The 19,914-nt window shown below is 47.0% G+C and overlaps 1 protein-coding gene across 4 annotated transcripts in view; it reads right to left on the reverse strand.

Moving 5' to 3' along the window:
• Positions 1-19,914, reverse strand: part of LOC139272262 (zinc finger protein 236-like) — a 229,206-nt gene that overhangs the window by 28,745 nt on the left and 180,547 nt on the right. For all 4 annotated transcript variants that reach the window (XM_070888579.1, XM_070888578.1, XM_070888581.1 and 1 more), the window contains one exon: positions 19,365-19,544. In XM_070888579.1, coding sequence (XP_070744680.1) covers positions 19,365-19,544 — 180 coding nt within the window. The remainder of the gene's footprint in view (positions 1-19,364; positions 19,545-19,914) is intronic.

Genomic DNA, 19,914 nt, shown 5'->3' on the forward strand with positions numbered 1-19,914 from the left:
CCGGTCGTATTAGATTCCCTGAAGTACTTAGCATCATATCTGTGCCAGCCAACAAGATTATCCATCCTTTCGCTGAAATGCATTTAAATATGTAGACAGTTGTAGCATTTTCTGCTAGTTCCCTGACAGATGTTTACATTAGGGTTGCAAACACAACGCAATTATAGGCTTTTTTATGATACAGTGTAACGTTTGTTCGAGTATATGGAAGTTCGGTTTTGGCATCCATAAATCAGAAATAACCTTGAAGACCCTTTAGGATATTTCCAAAACCAATCATGCAATCCCAAGTGATATATTTCACTTTATTAAGTAAAGTATTAAAGGCACATGTTCGAGTATTGCTAAAGTACAGCTAATTATTCACAAATTATGCACCCTCTACTCCAGAATTATACATCAGTGCTTTTTTGACATATACTGCTAGTAGAATTTACAGCACAGAAACAGGCCATTCGGGCCAACAGGTCCATACCATTGTTTATCCTCTTCATCTAACCCCATCAGCATATCCGTCTATTTTTTTCTCCCTCCTGTGTACACAGCTGTGTAAACAGCCTGAAATTAACAATTTATTTTAGATTGCAGAATTTAGTTAGGTAGATTAAATTGTTTCTGTTATGTATGAATAGAGTCTGACTGGATACTGTGAACCCAAAGTAAAATGTGACCGTAGTCTTTTATTGCACATCTCCAGAGTGCCTCTCCAGCCTGTGAGGCCTCCTTAAGTACCTGTGCTCCCAAGGGATTATGGGATCCCTTGGGGCTCCAGGGGATGAGCCCTCTGGTGGCTGTACAAGGTATATACGTTTACATACACACTCCACCCCAAAGTCAACAATGTAACTATTTACAAGGTGAGTCGACCTGGGGCCTTTCTTTCCCTGATTGATCGTCTCAGTGCAAAAGCTGGTTTTAGTGAATCATTTGTTGGGCACTCGCTGGGCTGCTGTGCAGCTGGCCTTGCTGAGCTGCCTGGTGTGGTGAGTCCTGCTGGGATACTGCGGGTGATGGGTTCTGCTTCGTGGCCAACCGTGGTGTCGGTTGCCACTGGTGTGTATATTGGGGGGCCAAAGAAGGTAAGGTCCAAAGTGGGTTGCTCTGGATAGTCCGTGAATCTGAGTTTGATTTGGTCCAAGTGTTTCCGGTGAATGAGTCCATTTGAAAGTTTGACCGGAAACACCCTGCTCCCCTCTTTGGCTACAATGGTGCCGGGAAGCCACTTGGGACCTTGTCCATAACTCAATACAAATACAGGATCATTGACTTCAATTTTGCGTGACACATTTGCGCTATCATGATATGCACTTTGTTGAAGCCACCTGCTCTCTACCTGTTCATGTAGATCAGGGTGAACGAATGAGAGCCTTGTCTTAAGTGCCCTTTTCATGAGCAGTTCAGCAGGTGGAATCCCAGTGAGCGAGTGGGGTCTTGTGCGGTAGCTAAGCAGGACTCGGGATAGGCGAGTCTGCACTGCTCTCTCTGACTGACCATTGGATGCTTTGAACGGGGCAGATGTAACATGTTTAATCCCGTTACGGGTCATGAACTCTTTGAACTTGGCACTGGTAAAACATGGCCCGTTGTCGCTCACAAGGACAACAGCAAACATAGCCCACACGGTGGCAGCGGACGTGCTTGCCGACATTATCTCACATTCAATCCATTTGGAGTACGCATCTACAACCATAAGGAACATTTTACCCAAAAACAGGCCTGCATAGTCGACATGGACCCTGGACCACGGTTTGGAGGGTCAAGACCATAATCTCAGTGGCGCCTCCCTGGGTGCATTGCTTAACTGTGAGCATGTATTACATCTGTGAATGCAGGACTCTAAGTCCGCATCGATACCGGGCCACCACACGTTACGATGCCTGGGTGGATACTGTGGAGGTCGCTGATGAAATTGTCTCTGCCCTTCTTGGGGACCACTACCCGATTGCCCCACAGAAGGCAGTCTGCCTATATAGACATTTCATCTTTGCGCCGCTGGAACGGCTTTATCTCTTCCTGCATTTCCACTGGGACACTGGACCAGCTCCCGTGAAGCACACAATTTTTTACTCGCAACAGTGGGGGCAACTTTCGGCCCTCCTTCAGAATGGCGCACCTCCGAGAGGCATGCCTGTTTCCTGGAATAAAAAGTGCACCTAAAGCCCACCTTGGCATTCTACGCTCCTTCTCGGGCCCGTTCCAGCTTGGCGCTGCATACCAGCATCTGCGGGGGTGGGGCCAAAGCGTGGCGCCGAAGATCTGCTGGCAGGGGGCGCAGGGCTACCTCACAGCAGCAGATTTAGTGCCGGCAGCCCTGCACATGCGTTGTGTGAGACAAACATTGGCACTCGGCCATTTTTAAAGGTAAATGAGGAAAAGTGCTGTTTTGTTTTGTGGAGCTGTGGAAAGGCTTGAGTGAATTTTGCTGATTTTTTTGTGCCTGAAGGAGTGCTTTTAGCAGCACTGTTGAAGAAATCACCTGCTGAAATCAGTGAGTGCTGCTTGTTGCTGCTAAACTTCTAGAACAAGTGCTGCATAGCTGCATGCAAAATAAGGACTGTGTGTTTTGAAAAATCAGAGTGTCAATTCAACACAGCAATGGAACAATGTCCACCAAGAACAAAGAATTTCTTGCATGAGGAAATGGAGACATTAGTTAACGTCATTGAGCAGAGATGGCAGGAGCTGGATACCAGCAACAAAGGTTGCATAAAAGTGCCACCTAAAGAAATGAAGAAACGCTGGAACCAAGTTGCAGAAGATTACTGCGCAGTGGTGCATACCATGAGATCTGGAAGCCACTGTAAAAAGAAATGGCACGACCTTGGTCAAGTAGTTAGTGTAAGCCATATTTTTGTTAATTGTAAATGTGACTATCTGTGTATGTCCCACCCTGCAGAAGGAGGCACTCTGTAAAAAGTTATATTTTAATCTTTGCAGAAGAAATTGGCCGACAACAAAAGGGAAATAACTCGAACAGGAGTCGGCGTGTCAAATCTGCATGCCCTGACACTCTTGGAACAAAGGGTAGCTGCTATCATGAGTCGTACATGGAGATAAGCAATCAGTACAGCACAAGCTGGGCCCACACTCGAGGGAGAGGGTAAGTCCTGAAAATGCATCGTGGCCCTTCAAATCAACCTGCTGCCAGGCCTGCTATGTGTGAGACTACTCATGCCACCCATCCTGCCCCCTCCTCTGCTGCTAAACATTTGACTGTTCTGATATATTTTACAGAAGATGATGATGCCAATCTTGAAGATCCAGAAGAAGAACCATAAGAACCAAATGCGGACGATCCAGAACAAGGGTGGCTGCAGGCGTTGACTGAAATGTCTTCAGGGGAGACCTTCGAACTTAAAATTTATGAGCCCACATTAGCGGACATCAGTGTTTCAAACCCCTGCATCGGTTCTGGTTCCACCTTCCATGGTTTCACAGATTCCGACGTTGCGGGTCCCTGTGGTGCAATGCAGCAGTTTACACCCACTGCCCACTGTCCCAGCCTGCGCCAGCCACTTCCATAGGTTCTGGTTTCACCTTCCATGGTTTCACAGATTCCGACGTTGCGGGTCCCAGTGGTGCTGCTGGTGTAATGCAGCAGTTTACACCCACTGCCCACTGTCCCAGCCTGCGCCAGCCACTTCCATAGGTTCTGGTTTCATCTTCCATGGTTTCACAGATTGCGACGTTGTGGGTCCCAGTGGTGCGGCTCCCACTGGAGTGGAGCCGGATGCAAGACCCAGTACCCCACCATCCCAGCCTGCGGCTCCCACTGGAGTGGGGCCGGATGCAAGACCCAGGACCCCACCATCCCAGCCCGCGGCTCCCACTGGAGTGGAGCCGGATGCAAGACCCAGGACCCCACCATCCCAGCCCGTGGCTCCCACTGGAGTGGAGCCGGATGCAAGACCCAGGACCCCACCATCCCAGCCTGCGGCTCCCACTGGAGTGGAGCCGGATGCAAGACTCAGGACCCCACCATCCCAGCCCGCGGCTCCCACTGGAGTGGAGCCGGATGCAAGACCCAGGACCCCACCATCCCAGCCTGCGGCTCCCACTGGAGTGGAGCCAGATGCAAGACCAAGCACCCCGCCATCCCAGCCCGCGGTTCCCATTTGAGTGCTGCCGTTTGGAACACCCAGGGTCCCACCGTCCCAGTGGAGTGGTGCCGCGAGGCAGAGGAGAAGATGATTGGAAACACGCTCTCCTGAGATGCAGCGTGCAACAGATGTGGCTCAGGTTGTGGCATTGGGTGTGGAGAGCAATGACCTTACCCGATCACTCGTGGGCAGCGTAGTGCAGTGGGTGAAGAGGTAACGATACTGACGGGAGAAATAGCAGTAATGACACGGGAAATGAGGGAGGGAATGTCAGAATGAGTGCAAGTGACGGCACAGGCCCTCATAGATGTAGTTGCTGCAATAAGGGCGCACAGCCCCGCCAATCAAATGACACCACCATGAAGAAGTGAACATTCACTGAGATGTGGATGAGCGATGGTTGCAGCCTTTCTTTGCTGCTTTTGTTCTTGTTCTTGATGTAACTGTAGTAACGGTTTTCAAATTGAAATTGTTTTGTAACTTTACAACTTATAAGTGATCTTAGGGTTTTTAAGTGATCTTATAGTGTAAATGCTTTCACATTTTGTAATTTAATTTTGCACCTAAAAAGTGATCTTGATGTTTAAATGATCTTAAGAGTGTAAGATTTTTCACATTGAAATTGTTTTGTAACTATTCAAGTTTTTAAGTGATCTTAAAGAGTCATATTAAAAAGTAAAGTTTGATACAACAAATATTTTATTACACTAAACGTTAACTTTTCAATAAAATATTTTTTCATTAAAACTGAATCATGTTCCATTAACACAACACAACATAGGAACAACGCCAAAGAATAAACAGGTCCATGCGCAACAGTTGTCGCAGAGCCCTCAGGCATCAGTAATTGAAGCGTTCACGGATGAGCTGCTGGTGCAGGGCTCGAGCAATCATTAAAGGAACACGATGGACGGCCCTCCTCCGACCTCGTGCTCCGGCATCAGGCACTTGTATGCTTTCCTAATCGTTGTCATCATCCTCATCCTGCTCTTCCAAATTACTATCATCAGGCACTGGACCCTCATGTGGGTCTTCTGGTTCCACTACCAGCTCCTGCTGCCTCATGATGGCTAAGTTATGCAGCATACAGCACACAACAGTGAACTGACCGACAATCTTAGGAGAGTATTGCAAGTGGCCTCCAGAATGGTCCAGGCATCGGAAACGCTGTTTGAAGATGTCAATGATCCTCTCTATGATGTTGAACATCGCAATGTGCAACATGTTGTACTGATGGTCAGCTTCCATCCATGTACGCGTAGGGGCGTCATGAGCCAGGTGGTCAGGCTGGACCCTTTGTCTCCCAGTAGCCAGCTCTGCCCTTCTGGCTGCTGCTCAAACATGTCAGATATAATGCTGTCATGTAGGATGAACGCATCATGGGTGCTGCCAGGGTATCTCGCATCGACTGACATGATGCGCTGCTTGTCGTCACACACGAGCTGCACATTAATGGAGTGGAAACCTTTTCTATTCCTGTACTGCTCGGAATCCTCCACAGATGCTCACAAGGCGATGTGGGTACAATCAATGCAACCCTGTAAAATTGGGAAGCCAGCAATCCTAGAGAAGCCCAACCTGTCATGCATTGCTTGGTCGGTCATTATAAACTTGATGAAGTCATTCCTCCGCGCATAGAGTGCAGCCGTGATCTGGTAAACGCAGGCATGTATTGCACGTTGAGAGATGGCACACACATCTCCAGTTGTAGCTTGAAGCGATCCCGAGGCATAGAAGGAAAGTGCAGCTGTAACTTTCACTTCAACAGACAAGGGAGTCGGCGTTCTGCTTCTGGGCTGTAAATCTGCTCTCAGCATATCACAGATCTCAACTACAACTTCTCTGCGGAAACGCAGCCTTTTGACACAATCAATTCTTTCCTATGCAGTGAATTGATGGAGAACCATTGCATAATCTGTGGTGTTGATGATGCAGCACGCATACTTGAAGTACAAATTAAACTTTTAAACTTGCTGACTGGCTGGCTCTCCCTCCCGGTGCTTTGTACGCCTACCCTATCCCTTGGCCGAACGGCCTAAGTCTTCGCAGCTCGGAGCCTGCTGCTGCCGCATTCTACTGCTATCGCTGTGGCCTGACGCCGCCCCTGTCCCCTGGCCGAACGGCCTGAGGCTTTGCAGCTTGGAGGCTGCTGCTGCTTCAGACAGGTAGGAAAATTAAACGTATTTTTTATTTGCTTTAGTTATCATTTATTATTCAGGATGGCTCTTTATTTGTAGAAGTGAAAGTGTTAAATGCTTGTAAAATTCCAAAACTTCCTTTGCTCCCCCGCCCTCCCCCCCATATCTCGTTCCCTAATTTCTAAAGTGTAGGCAAGGTTTTTCTGAGCGTACAAAAATCTACACTTACTCCATTCTAAGTTAGGTTGGAGTAAGTTTTCACTGCCTAAACTTGCAAAACAGGCGTAAGTGGCTGGACACAGCCCCTTTTGAAAAAAAACTGTTCTAAAATGAAACTATTCCAACTCACTAGAACTGGAGCAAATTAAATGCCGAGAATTGCAATTTCTAAGGTGCTCCATTCTAAACTTGTTGCTCCAAAAAAAAAATAGGAGCAACTCAGGCCAAAACTTGAGCCCAGTAAAGGATCCTGGCTCGTCTAGGTTCTAATCTGTTGGGCTTTGACGGGTGATTGCTCACTCTCGAATGCTTCCATAACCATGACTAAATCTGCGGCTGCGCCATTTCCACCCCCTTGGTGGGCAACGGCAGCCTACTGAGAGCATCGGCACAGTTTTCTGTGCCTGGCCTGTGGTGGATGGCGTAGTTGTATGCGGACAACGTGAACGCCCATCTCTGGATGCGGGCCGATGCATTCGTATTTATCCCCTTACTCTCGGAAAACAGGGATATTCGTGGCTTATGATCAGTTTCCAATTCAAATTTTAGCCCAAACAGATATCGATGCATTTTCTTTACCCCATAGACACACGCTAACGCTTCTTTTTCAATCATGCTGTGGGCTCTCTCAGCCTTAGACAGACTCCTGGATGCATAAGCGACTGGTTGCAGTTTCCCAGAATCATTAGCTTGTTGCAATACACACCTGACGCCATACGACGATGCATCACATGCTCGTACCAAACGCTTACATGGATCAAAGAACACAAGCAATTTGTGTTGAGCATAACAATTTTCTAGCTTTTACAAAGGCATTTTCTTGGCTGTTGCCCCATACCCCTTTGTCTCCTTTACGCAGTAAGGCGTGCAGTTGTTCTAACAGTATGCTGAGACCCGGTAAGAAGTTACCAAAGCAGTTCAGGAGTCCTAGAAACTATCGCAGCTCTGTCACGTTCTGTGGCCTCGGTGCGCTCTCGATTGCCTGTCTTCGAATCGGTGGGCCTAATGCTGCCGCCGCGATTCTTCTTCTCAGGGACTCCACTTCAGACGCCAGGAAAACGCATTGAGAGTTTTAACCTGAGCCCTACGTGGCTGAGTCGACTAAGAACCTCCAGGTTCTGCAGATGCTCGACTGTGTCCCGACCTGTAACCAAGATGTTGTTCTGGAAGACAACCGTGCGCGGGACCGATTTCAGTAAGCTTTTCGTGTTTCTCTGGAATATCGCCGCGGCTGATCGAATTCCAAATGGGCATCTGTTATAAATGAAGAGACCTTTGTGCGTGTCGATGCAGGTGAGGCCCTTCGATGATTCCGACAGCTCCTGCGTCAGGTAGGCTGAGGTCAAGTCCAGCTTCGTGAACGTCTTTCCTCCCGCCAGCGTAGCAAAGAGGTCGTCAGCCTTTGGTAGTGGGTATTGATCCTGCAGAGAGAAACGATTGATAGTTACTTTGTAATCACCACAGATTCTGACGGTGCCGTCTCCCTTGAGGACTGGAACAATCAGACTGGCCCACTCGTTGAATTCGATCGGTGAAATGATGCCCTCTCTTTGCAGCCGGTCTAGCTTGATCTCTATCCTTTCTCTCATCATGCCCCGTACTGTTCTCGCCTTGTGCTGGAAGGGTCGTGCCCGGAATTAGGTGGATCTGCACTGTTGCTCCTTGGAACTTCCCGATGCCTGGTTCAAACAACCAAGAGAACTTGTTTAAGACCTGAGCACACGAAGTGTCGTCAGCAGACGAGAGCGTTCGGATGTCGTCCCAGTTCCAGCGTATCTTTCCCAGCCAGCTCCTGCCGCGTGGGACCATCGCCTGGTACCATCCAGAGTAGTAGCTTGTGCACCGCTCCATCGTAGGAGACATTTACAGTAGCACTGCCGATTATGGGAATCAGTTCCTTTGTGTAAGTTCTCAGTTTCATGTGAATGGGAGTCAAGACTGGCCTTGAGGCCTTGCTGCACCACAATTTTTCAAGTCTTTTTGCTCATAATGGACTGGCTCGCGCCCTTTTCCAGCTCCATTGAAACCAGGAGTCCATTTAGTTCAACTTTCAGCATTATCGGGGGACACATTGTGGTAAATATGTGCAACCCATATACCTCTGCCTCCTCGGTTTGAGGCTCTGGTTCGTCGTGATCCGCCGTAGATCTGTCTTCCTCTGCAACATGGTGGTTTGCTGAATTAACAGGGTTTGCAGCTCGTCCCATTGTTGCACAGCCCTTATAAACGTACCCTTTGAAGCGGCATGAATGGAAACGATGATCAGTCCCGCAGCGCCAACAAGGTGTTAATTGCCTTGCATTTATCACCCTTGATGGTGGACTCAGACATCTGCGGACGTGCAGCTGCAGGAATGTGGGGCCTGCCCTGTGTGTTGCGATTTGAAAACATTACTTTGTTCATAGTACTTGTAGCAGCACTCGTGTGCTGAGAGATTTGCTTAGTATTGTCACTGGTGGCAATGAACGTCTGGGCTATCGCTATGGCCTTACTCAAGGTTGGGGTCTCTACAGTCAAAAGTTTGCGAAGTATCACTTCATGGCTAATGCAAACTACGAAAAAGTCTCTGAGCATGTGCTCCAAATTGTTGTGTATCTGTAAAGCATGCACTCCCATGTTCCGTCACCAGGGAGCGCATCCCCTGAAGTCCCAAGGGAAGGCCTGTTCCTCACTCTGGAGTGTCTTAATAAAGACTGAGGTCACTGTTACTTTAACCTCTCTGTGTGCACTCTCCTCTGTGTTAGGAACACAATAACTGGTGACGAGTATACGAATCCAACGCAAAGATGCAGCAAACTGTGGGCATCCTGGAGAAGTTCTCGGAGGGTGAGGACTGGGAATCCTATGTTGAATGACTAGACCAGTACTTTGTAGCCAACGAGCTGGACGGAGAAGAAGCGCTGCAAAAAGGAAAGCGGTCCTGCTCACGGTCTGCGGGGCACCGACCTACAGTCTGATGAAGAATCTTCTGGCTCCGGTGAGAGCGTGCTGATGGCGAGGTATCGGTTCTACACGTGCCAGCGATATGAAGGTCAGGAAGTGGCGAGCTACGTCGCCAAGCTAAGGCAACTTGCAAGACAATGTGAGTTTGACGGCTACCTGGAGCAAATGCTGAGACTTTTTTGTTCTGAGCATTGGCCACGAGACCATTCTTCAAAAACTTTTGACTGTAGACACCGACCCTCAGTAAGGCCATTGCGATAGCACAGGTGTTTATGTCCACCAGTGATAACACCAAATAAATCTCTCAGCACACAAGTGCTAGCAAAGTTCATAAATTAACTGGAACTGTGTTTGCGAGCAGAAATGTACAGGGCAGAAACCACGAGTTTGCAACTGCCAGCAGGCCTCAGGTGACCCAGATGACTCAGAGTCCGCAACAAAGGATGAATGCAAGACAATTCACACCTTGTTGGTGTTATGGAGGCTTCCATTCAACCTATTCATGCCGCTTCAAAGGGTATGTTTGCAAGAGCTGTGGAACAATGGGGCACCTCCAACGAGCTTGCAGACGAGCTGCAAGCTCTGCAAAACCTGCTAACCACCACGTGGCAGAGGAAGATGGTCCATGGTGGATCAAAGCAATTTCGAGCCTCAGAGAGAGGAGGCAGATGCTGGAAGTACATGGGGTGCACACATTTTCGACGAAATGTCCACCTATAATGCTAAATGTAAAATTGAATGGCTTACCCGTAGCCATGGAACTGGACACTGGCGCTAGCCAATCCATCATGAGTAAAAAGATGTTTGAGAGACTGTGGTGCAACGAGGTACTCAGATCAGCCCTGAGCCCCATCCACATGAAACTGAGAACGTACACCAAAGAGCTCATCACTGTCCTGAGCAGCACCATGGTCAAGGGCATGGTGCACGAACTGCCACTCTGGATTGTCCCGGGCGATGGCCCCACACTGCTTGGAAGGAGCTGGCTGGGCAAAATCTGCTGGAACTGGGATGACATCAGAGTGCTATCACATGTCGATGAGGCCTCATGTACCCAGGTTCTGAACAAATTTCCTTCCCTTTTTGAGCCAGGCATTGGAAAATTATCCGGGGCGAAGGTGCGGATCCACTTGGTCCCAGAGGCACGACCCATTCACCACAAGGCGCGAGCGGTACCTCACATGATGAGGGAGAGAGTGGAAATCGAGCTGGACAGGCTGCAACATGAGGGCATCATCTCCCCAGTGGAATTCAGCGAGTGGGCCAGCCCGATTGTTCCAGTACTCAAAAGTGATGGCACGGTCAGGATTTGCTGCAATTATAAAGTAACTATTAATTGTTTCTCGCTACAGGACCAATACCCGCTATCCAAGACAGACGACCTATTTGCGACACTGGCAGGAGGCAAGACGTTCACCAAGCTCGACCTGACTTCGGCCTACATGAAGCAGGAGCTGGAGGAGTCTTCGATGGGCCTCACCTGCATCAACACGCACAAGGGACTGTTCATCTACAACAGATGCCCGTTTGGAATTCAGTCGGCTGCAGCGATCTTCCAGAGAAACATGGACAGCCTACTCAAGTCGGTACCACGCATGGTGGTTTTTCAGGACAACATATTGGTCACGGGTCGGGACACTGTCGAGCACCTACAAAACCTGGAGGAGGTCCTCAAGCGACTGGATCGCGTAGGGCTGCGGCTGAAGAGGTCGAAATGCGTCTTCATGGCAACAGAAGTGGAGTTTTTGGGGAGAAAGATTGCGGCGGACGGCATTCGGCCCACAGACAGAGGCTATCAGGACACGCCCAGGCCACCGAACGTCACAAAGCTGCGGTCGTTCCTGGGACTCCTCAACTATTTTTGTAACTTCCTACCAGGGTTAAGCACCCTCTTAGAGCCCCTACATGTGTTGTTGCGTAAAGGTGAGAATTGGGTATGGGGAAAGAACCAAGTAATTACTTTTGAGAAAGCCAGAAACATTTTATGCTCCAACAAGCTGCTTGTATTGTATAACCCATGTAAAAGACTTGTGCTAGCATTTGATGCGTCGTCGTACGGAGTCGGGTGTGTATTACAACAAGCTAACGTTGCGGGGAAGTTGCAACCTGTTGCCTATGCCTCCAGGAGCTTGCCTAAAGCTGAGAGGGCCTACAGCATGATTGAGAAAGAGGCATTAGCGTGTGTGTTTGGGGTAAAGAAAATGCATCAGTACCTGTTGGCCTCAAATTTGAGCTGGAAACCGATCACAAGCCTCTCATATCCCTGTTCGCTGAAAACAAGGGGATAAATACTGATGCCTCAGCCCGCATACAAAGGTGGGCACTCGCGCTATCAGCGTATAACTATACCATCCACCACAGGCCAGGCACCGAGAACTGTGCGGATGCTCTCAGTCAGCTACCATTGCCCACTACGAGGGTGGAAATGGCGCAGCCTGCAAACTTCTTGATGGTGGCGCAGACCGCAGACTTGTTGATGGTCATGGAAGCGTTTGAAAATGATAAATCACCTGTCATGGCCCGCCAGATTAGGACTTGGACCAGCCAAGATCCCCTGCTGTCCCTAGTAAAAAAACTGTGTACTGCATGGGAGCTGGGCCAGCATCCCCATTGAAATGCAAGTGCTAATCAAGCCGTTCCAGCGACGAAAGGACGAGCTGTCCATTCAGGCAGACTATCTGCTGTGGGGTAACTGCGTAGTGCTACCCAAAAAGGGCAGGGAGACATTCATCTCGGATCTCCACAGTACACACCCGGGTATAGTAATGATGAAAGCGACAGCCAGGTCCCACGTGTGGTGGCCCGGTATCGACTCTGACTTAACAGTCCTGTGTACGGCAATGCAGCATGTGTGCTCAGTTGAGCAACGCGCCCAGAGAGGCACCACTAAGTTTGTGGTCCTGGCCCTCCAGGCCATGGTTGAGGATCCATGTCGACTAAGCGGGCCCGTTTCTCGGTAAAATGTTCCTGGTGGTGGTGGATGCTTTTTCAAAATGGATTGAATGTGAAATAATGTCGGGAAGCACTGCCACCGCCACCATTGAAAGCCTGAGGGCCATGTTTGCCACCCACGGCCTGCCTGACAGACTGGTCAGTGACAACGGGCCATGTTTCACCAGTGTTGAATTTTAAAAATTCATGACCTGCAATGGGATTAAACATGTCACCTCGGCCCCGTTTAAACCAGCCTCCAATGGGCAGGCAGAGCGGGCAGTACAAACAATCAAACAGATCCTCAAACAAGTCACAGAAGGCTCACTCCAAATCCCGCCTGTCCAGAGTACTGCTCAGCTACCGCACGAGACCCAACTCGCTCACAGGGGTGCCTCCGGCTGAGCTACTCATGAAAAGGACACTTAAAACCAGACTCTCGCTGGTTCACCCCAACCTGCATGATCAGGTAGAGAGCAGGCGGCAGCAACAACAAAATGTAAACGATGGTCACGCCACTGTGTCACAGGAAATTGATCTGAATGACCCTGTGTATGCGCTAAACTATGGACATGGTCCCATGTGGATCGCGGGAATGGTGATAACTAAAGAAGGGAGTAGGGTGTTTGTCGTCAAACTAGACAATGGACAAATTTGCAGAACGCACCTGGACCAAACGAGGCTGTGGTTCACAGACTGCCCTGAACAACCCACAGCAGACACCACCTTTCTCGAGCCCACAACACACACCCAAAGGATCAACGACAGCACCCCGGACCAGGAAATTGAACCCATCACACGCCCAACAGCCCAGCAAGGCCAGGCTCACCCAGCAGCCCTGCAGGGCCAACAACACGCCGTCCCAGCGAGGGCACAGCCAACACACCAGAACAGACATTTGTACCGAGGCGGTTCACCAGGGAAAGAAAGGCTCCCGACCGCCTCACCTTGTAAATAGTTTTCACTTTGAGTTTGTGGAGGAGTGATGTTGTGTATCTATAAAGCATGCAGTCCCATGTTCCACCACCAGGGAGTGCATCCCCTGAAGTCCCAAGGGATCCTAGCATCCCTTGGGAGCACTGTATATAAGCTGGCCCCGAAGGCCTGCTCCTCACTCTGGAGTGTCTTAATAAAGACTGAGGTCACTGTTACTTTATCCTCCCTGTGTGCAGTCTCAGCTGTGTTAGGAACACAATACAAATGTCCTTCAAATTCACAATGTCCTGCAAGGCGTCTTAGCTCGGCGACAAAACTCGCCACTTCCTGGCCTTCAGACCTTTTGTAGGTGTAGAATCGGTACCTCACCATCAGAATGCTTTCCTTCGGGTTCAGATGCTTCCAGACCAGTGTGCACAAATCATCGTACGATTTCTCTGTGGGTTTTGCTGGAGCAAGCAGATTTTTCATGAGGCCCCACAGACAGTGAGGAGAATCACCCTTCGTTTGGCAGCGTTCGCTTCTCCTTCCAGCTCGTTGGCCACGAAGTATTGGTTGAGTCACTCCACGAAGTTTTCCCAATCATCTCCCTCCGTGAATTTCTCCAGGATGCCCACTGTTCTCTGCATCGTTGGGAACATCATCTATATCTCGTCGCCAGTTGTTATGTATGAATAAAGAGTCTGACTGGATACTGTGAGCTCAAAGTAAAGTGTGACCATAGTCTTTTATTGCAGGTCTCCAGAGTGCCTCTCCAGCCTGTGAGGCCTCCTTAAGTACCTGTGCTCCCAAGGGATTGTGGGATCCCTTGGGACTCCAGGGGATGAGCCTTCTGGTGGCTGTACAAGGTATACACAAGCTTACATATATAACAGTTTCAACATTCATTAATCTTGTTTAATGTTCTCTTCTGTTAGCAATGAAAAGACATCAAATTTGCGCCTGTTGCCTTTTACTTTATCTTCTTATGCCATACATTGATCGCTTAATAAAATAAGAACACAGGACAATATAGATCTCGATATAATGACTTTAAGCTTATGAATTAGTATAAAAATAACACTCATACTGAATGGCTATGAGATGAAATTCTATACCACTCGGATACAGATTTTCATTTAGGAATATTAAAGAAGACTTTCACCATCACAACTTACATTTAAATTTAAACAAAATGTTCCTCAATAGCATTAGTTGTGGGGACTGCAATGAGTTATCGGGCCGAAATTCAGGGTCTCAAAGAGACCAATTTAGTGCTCCTTTGCGGTGGCCATTCCTAAAAATCGAATGACCGCCGCTTCAGGGTCAACAGGCCGATCCGACCTAAATTCAGGTCAGGGATTTTTTGGCCTGGGCCCCATACCACCCAAGTAGTATTGCCGCCAATAAAAAATAAAATAAATAAAAATACTTACCCAACGATTTTCCCCCACTACGTGAATCCCCCACCGCGTGGTGCCCCTGACAGATTTCCCTGTCAGTGCACCTCTGCAGAGTGACTGCAGGCCCGGCAGCGCTGCGGCCCTTAAAGGGGAGGGCCTTGGCCACACTGCAAAAATTTTTGCCGGCCGACTTGCTGATCGGCTGGCAAAATACTGGTCCCAGGTCCAGCCGGGCCGCCAATGGGCAGCCTGGCACCCCCACTTGCGTGCCAGGCCGTTGGCCCAGCCGAAACCCTTCCTGGTGGCCCTGTGGCCAAAGTTAAAAAATGATCGCATCTCTCCCCTTTAATGGAAGGGAGAGAGCGTGGTGACGCACACACTGTGACGTCACCACGCTGATTGGTAGCGGCGGGCGGGCCTTCCGACCCATTTTCAGCCAGTCAGCCTGGCTTTGAGTCTAAGGCCCACCCCCATTATGATCATTTCCTGTCGGACTTTGAAAAAAATCCAAAGTCCTGAAAATGGATCCAAGCACCGCACCAAGAGTTCCAGCTTTCTGGCGCACCTGAATTTCGGCCCCATGTTCTTTCATATGCGGAGTCAATAAATCCTGATAGCTATATGGTATTCTCTCACAGATTAGTGCATATAAAACAAGCAAAGGAATGTTATTTAAAGTAAAAAGACGTCACTTTAATCAATTGCAAACAAAAACAATTAAAAACAATATTTTACATAGTTATGTAGTTAACTTGGTATAATATGATGGGAGACAACCTCAAAGCAGGAAAGTTCTAACTGTAGAAGTGCAGCTTCCCATACAACAAGGTTATCATGCCGCCAGATCCTTTCAAACCATCCCAGGGACACCTGCCACATCAAACTCCTGATGTGTTTCATTTACATGGGTGAGGTGCCCAGTGTGGGTGGAGTCTCACCTGAAGTCTACAGTGTACAGTGTATCAAAGGATGTGACAAATACTATGTGTGCAAAGGGCAGCATCAGATGGACAGAGCAGAGTTACCGTGAGTGCAAGAGGTCACAAATAGCACATGTGGGCATCGGGGCTCGTTTCAACAAATGGCTGACATGAACAGGAAGCGTTTGCACTCAATTAATGTTCATTAATTATGCCAGAGGCTGTTACCCATGAATCAGCTGCAATGTCTTCATTGTCAGTCTAAGGTGACTGCATTACTGGAAGAGATGGGTTGACGCTTAGCTGACCAGTGTTAATTTTTAACCCCAGTGAAAAAAACCCCAACAGCAGAGAAGCAACTTGGGTTGGAAGCCTGATCATTTGTTTACTACTCCTCAACCACCATTTGCGAGAAAAGTGTGCTGTCCACCTTAGCCACAATGAAAAGAGTGTGTGCAAAGGGGGAATTCTTGCATACAATGCTTCCCAGAGGGTGTGGAATTCCCAACTTAAGGTTCTGACCTGTTTTATAGGCCCCATAAGAAATGTGTACAAAAGTGAGGAGTGCACATACCTTCTCCTCCTTCTTGATGCCAGCAAATGTCTTCCTCATTTGCAGCTAGGCATTGTACTGGGTGACTATAGTGACCTGGAGCAGGGGCAGTGGGTGATCACCCTCCATGCACCTTGTCCTTATGCTATAATTGGAGCATGGCTTTCAGCAATAGGAGTACCGACTGAAGCAGGACTTCCAGCTCCTTAGCATCACTAGTAATCGCGTTGCCACCACCACCCCCCTTGTTTTCGTGAACAGTTAGTCCACCTTTATGCTACAACCTTTAAACCCTTTAAGAGCTGCTGATTTCCCAGCTAAGTGTGCTGCAGGCCAAGCTTTTCATGTGCCAGTAGCCTATTCAAATTAGGGGAGGAATTCCTGTCCCATATAAATCATGGTGGCCCACAATATGAGCTGCAAAAAGAAGCAAGGCTGCACAACGGGCCAGGTCAATCCTATTTTTGCCAAGTTCGGAAAATCAGGGCTCACGTCTCACTATTAACGATGTGGAAGGTTGAAGGAAGCTGGCAAGTGCGATGCTGATTTAACATTAACGTTCACATTAATACAAGCATCAGGTTAAAAGCAGCACTTGGAAGTCCTCCCAGTCAATGAATAACAGCAACAACTTGAACAGCAGTGCAATTTGATAATTGCAACTCTTCAAGTGAACTCACGCGAGGTAGTGAAAATATTCCACATTACTTATTTGGTTACACAGCAAATGAATTGGATAATGACAATTCTGAAGTTATTACCTGCTTAGTGAATATTCTTGTACTATTCTCTTAACATTGTGCTTTCTAAATGGAAATCAGTGCTCCCAGTTACAAACTACTAATCTCTAAAGGAATCAGTAATTTATAATTTCACTTATAAATGTTAGTTAAACTATAGGAAATAGTCAACATCAGAATTACAATCCTTTGCAGAAAAGTTGCAAATCAGTTTTAAGTTTGACTTGCTGCTACTTGACAAATCATAATGCAGTACAGGTTGAACCTCCCTTATCTGGAAATCTCAGGACCTGGCCTGTTCTGGATAAAGGATTTTTCCAGACGACGGGTTAAATTGGATGGTACAGGTACTGAGCAAGGGGATATCGGGGCTGGCTGGCTTGGGGCAGGGAGTGCGGCAGAGAGATCATTGGGGGGGTGGGGTGGTGGATCGCGGGGTCAGGCCAGTGAGTGCGGGAGTTGGCAGCGAGGAAGGACTTCAATTTGTTCATGTTGGAGTACTGCGCGTGTGCCACCCGGTGACCAGGAATGGTTCTGGACGAGGGGTGGTTCCAGATAAGGGAGTTCTGGATAAGGGAGATTCAACCTGTACTTTCAATGAAACAGTCCTTAAGCCAATATTGAAAATTCACTAACTTCAACTCAAACCATTTACTGCAACTGAATTTGCACTTGCTACTTTGTTTGCTGGCAATCAGTTAGTTCCTGATGGACCAGTGATATTTTGTCATGGGAAACAAAATATCACTAAAGAGAGTTTTGTACATTAAAAATATTTCAATTGTTAAAACATGCAATTTCCTTTACTGTACCTTTCTGCCTTATATGTACTGAGAATGTTATACATCTTAAGATGCACTTAGGAAGAAGGTTCGATGGTATCAATAGGTTTCAAATCGTAGTTATAAGCCTTTTTTTCCCGTTTGAGTGCATTGACACCCTTTTATAATATAGGGCAAAGAGCTTCTTGGTGCACGAGGTGTAGAAAAATCATAAACTTGAGCTTTATGAAGTAGTTAACAATGCTGCTACGCCTGGACATCATAAAATATTGTAGATTGGCGTACACACCTGTAAAGTACCCTGACTTATTTTTTCTCTGTTAATTTAAATTGAAGGTTCCTTTACAAGCGTCTACACCAACTTGCCGATTTAGCAATATTTGCTACGTGCAGGAGATCTAGGAAAACCTCTCCCATTAAGCCTGCTCCTTTTAAAGGGTCACTTACAGTACTACCTGCACTTTTGTAGAGTCTTGCCACCCATCCAATCTCTCAATAGAGTTGAATGATTGCTTGGTCACAAACTCAAAATGAAGACATTTCTCCCAAACCCTCGAAGGCAATTGAGTAAAGGTTTTAAGAATCTAATCTAGGGTTATTAATCCTGATCTGGTATACTGATACTTCAAGGAGAGCTTTACTAATGTCATATTGCCTTTAACTAGCACAGCAAACCCGCCACTAATAGTGGGAAGAAAACTACATAACAGAATTAATAAATGTTTCAGTGAATTTTGGGTATACTGAAGTGTCTGAAACTCATTATTTATATCATTATCTGATGCACTTGAGTTATTCAGTGCAATTCACTGTCAATCAGCTATTAACCTAAAATTACCATATTTTTGTATGGTTTACATAGAATTGCATTACATAGAATGTACAGGACAGAAACAGGCAATTCGGCCAAACTGGTCCATGCCGGTGTTTATGCTCCACACAAGCCTCCATCCACCCTACTTCATCTCTAATACTATTAGCATATCCTTCTACTCCTTTCTCCCTCATGTGCTTATCTAGCGTCCTCTTAAATACATCTATACTATTCACCTCAACTACTCCTTGCGGTAGTAAGTTGCACATTTTTACTCTTTGGGTAAAAAGGTTTCACCTGAATTCCCAATTGGATTTTTTTAGTGACTATCTTGTATTTATTGCCCTTTGTTCTTGTCTCACCCACAAGCGGAAACATCATCACTGCATCTACGCTTTCAAACTCCTTCATAATTTTAAGACCTTTATTCGGTCACCTCTCAGTCTTCTCCTTTCTAGAGAAAAGAGTCCAAGTCTGTTCAATCTTTCCTGATAGTTATAACCTCTCAGTTCTGGTATCATCCATGTGAAGCTCTTTTGCATCTTCTCTAGTGTCTTTATATCCTTTTCATAATATGGAGACCAGAACTGTGCACGGTTCTCTATATGGTCTAGCCAAGGTTCGATACATGTCTAACAGAACATCTCTGCTCTTCAATTCTAATCTGCTAGTGAATACTTTATGTAAATTAGACTTTTTCCTTATTTTCAAATTATTTGCTAAACTGCTCCATTTTTAAAATATTTGATATACACATGTAAATGGAAGAAAGAAGATGGTGGAAACAGATTCTGCATTGATACCAAGTTACTCACTTATGCATATATAATGCAGTGTTGATAAAAGTGGCTACTGAATGAACAACTATCTAGCTTTGTAACAAGTCTCTTCACAGCTAATACAAACCTGATATTGTGAGTGTTATCTCCTGCGGTGTTCCTGTTGGATTGGCACACGTGGCATTGGTAGCCTGCGCTAGTACTTGGCTGAGATTAGAATTATTAATCGTCAGTGTCATTTCTTGTTTGCCACTGGAACTTGAAGCAAGCCCAGGGGATGTCATAGACTGTGAGACATCCTGTGCTCCTGAGAAATAAACAGAAGAAAAAAATCTCGGTGTGCAGCACTAGACATAGAAAACATGTTTCCATTCAGCAATATACTACTTGGTATTGATTAATGCTGAATATCCATAAAAAGATTGACCCTTCATTAAATTATGGGAGTCAAAAAGGTAAGCTAAAAGGACAAGATATAGATGTTACCCTAAAAAATAATGTACTTATTTCTTCAGAATGAAGGGTCTGTATAATCCAGCCAATACTGATGAGGTGACAAGTTTACTCTCTGTAAGCTGTAAAAGGGAATTTATGTTAGTCTCAGGGGAATTCCTTGTGGGTCTGAATGCAAACACATAGGCAACCATAATTCAGCATTAACTGGTATAACGGACTAA

This window comes from Pristiophorus japonicus, chromosome 1 (assembly GCF_044704955.1).
Source record: "Pristiophorus japonicus isolate sPriJap1 chromosome 1, sPriJap1.hap1, whole genome shotgun sequence".
Classification (NCBI taxonomy): domain Eukaryota; kingdom Metazoa; phylum Chordata; class Chondrichthyes; family Pristiophoridae; genus Pristiophorus; species Pristiophorus japonicus.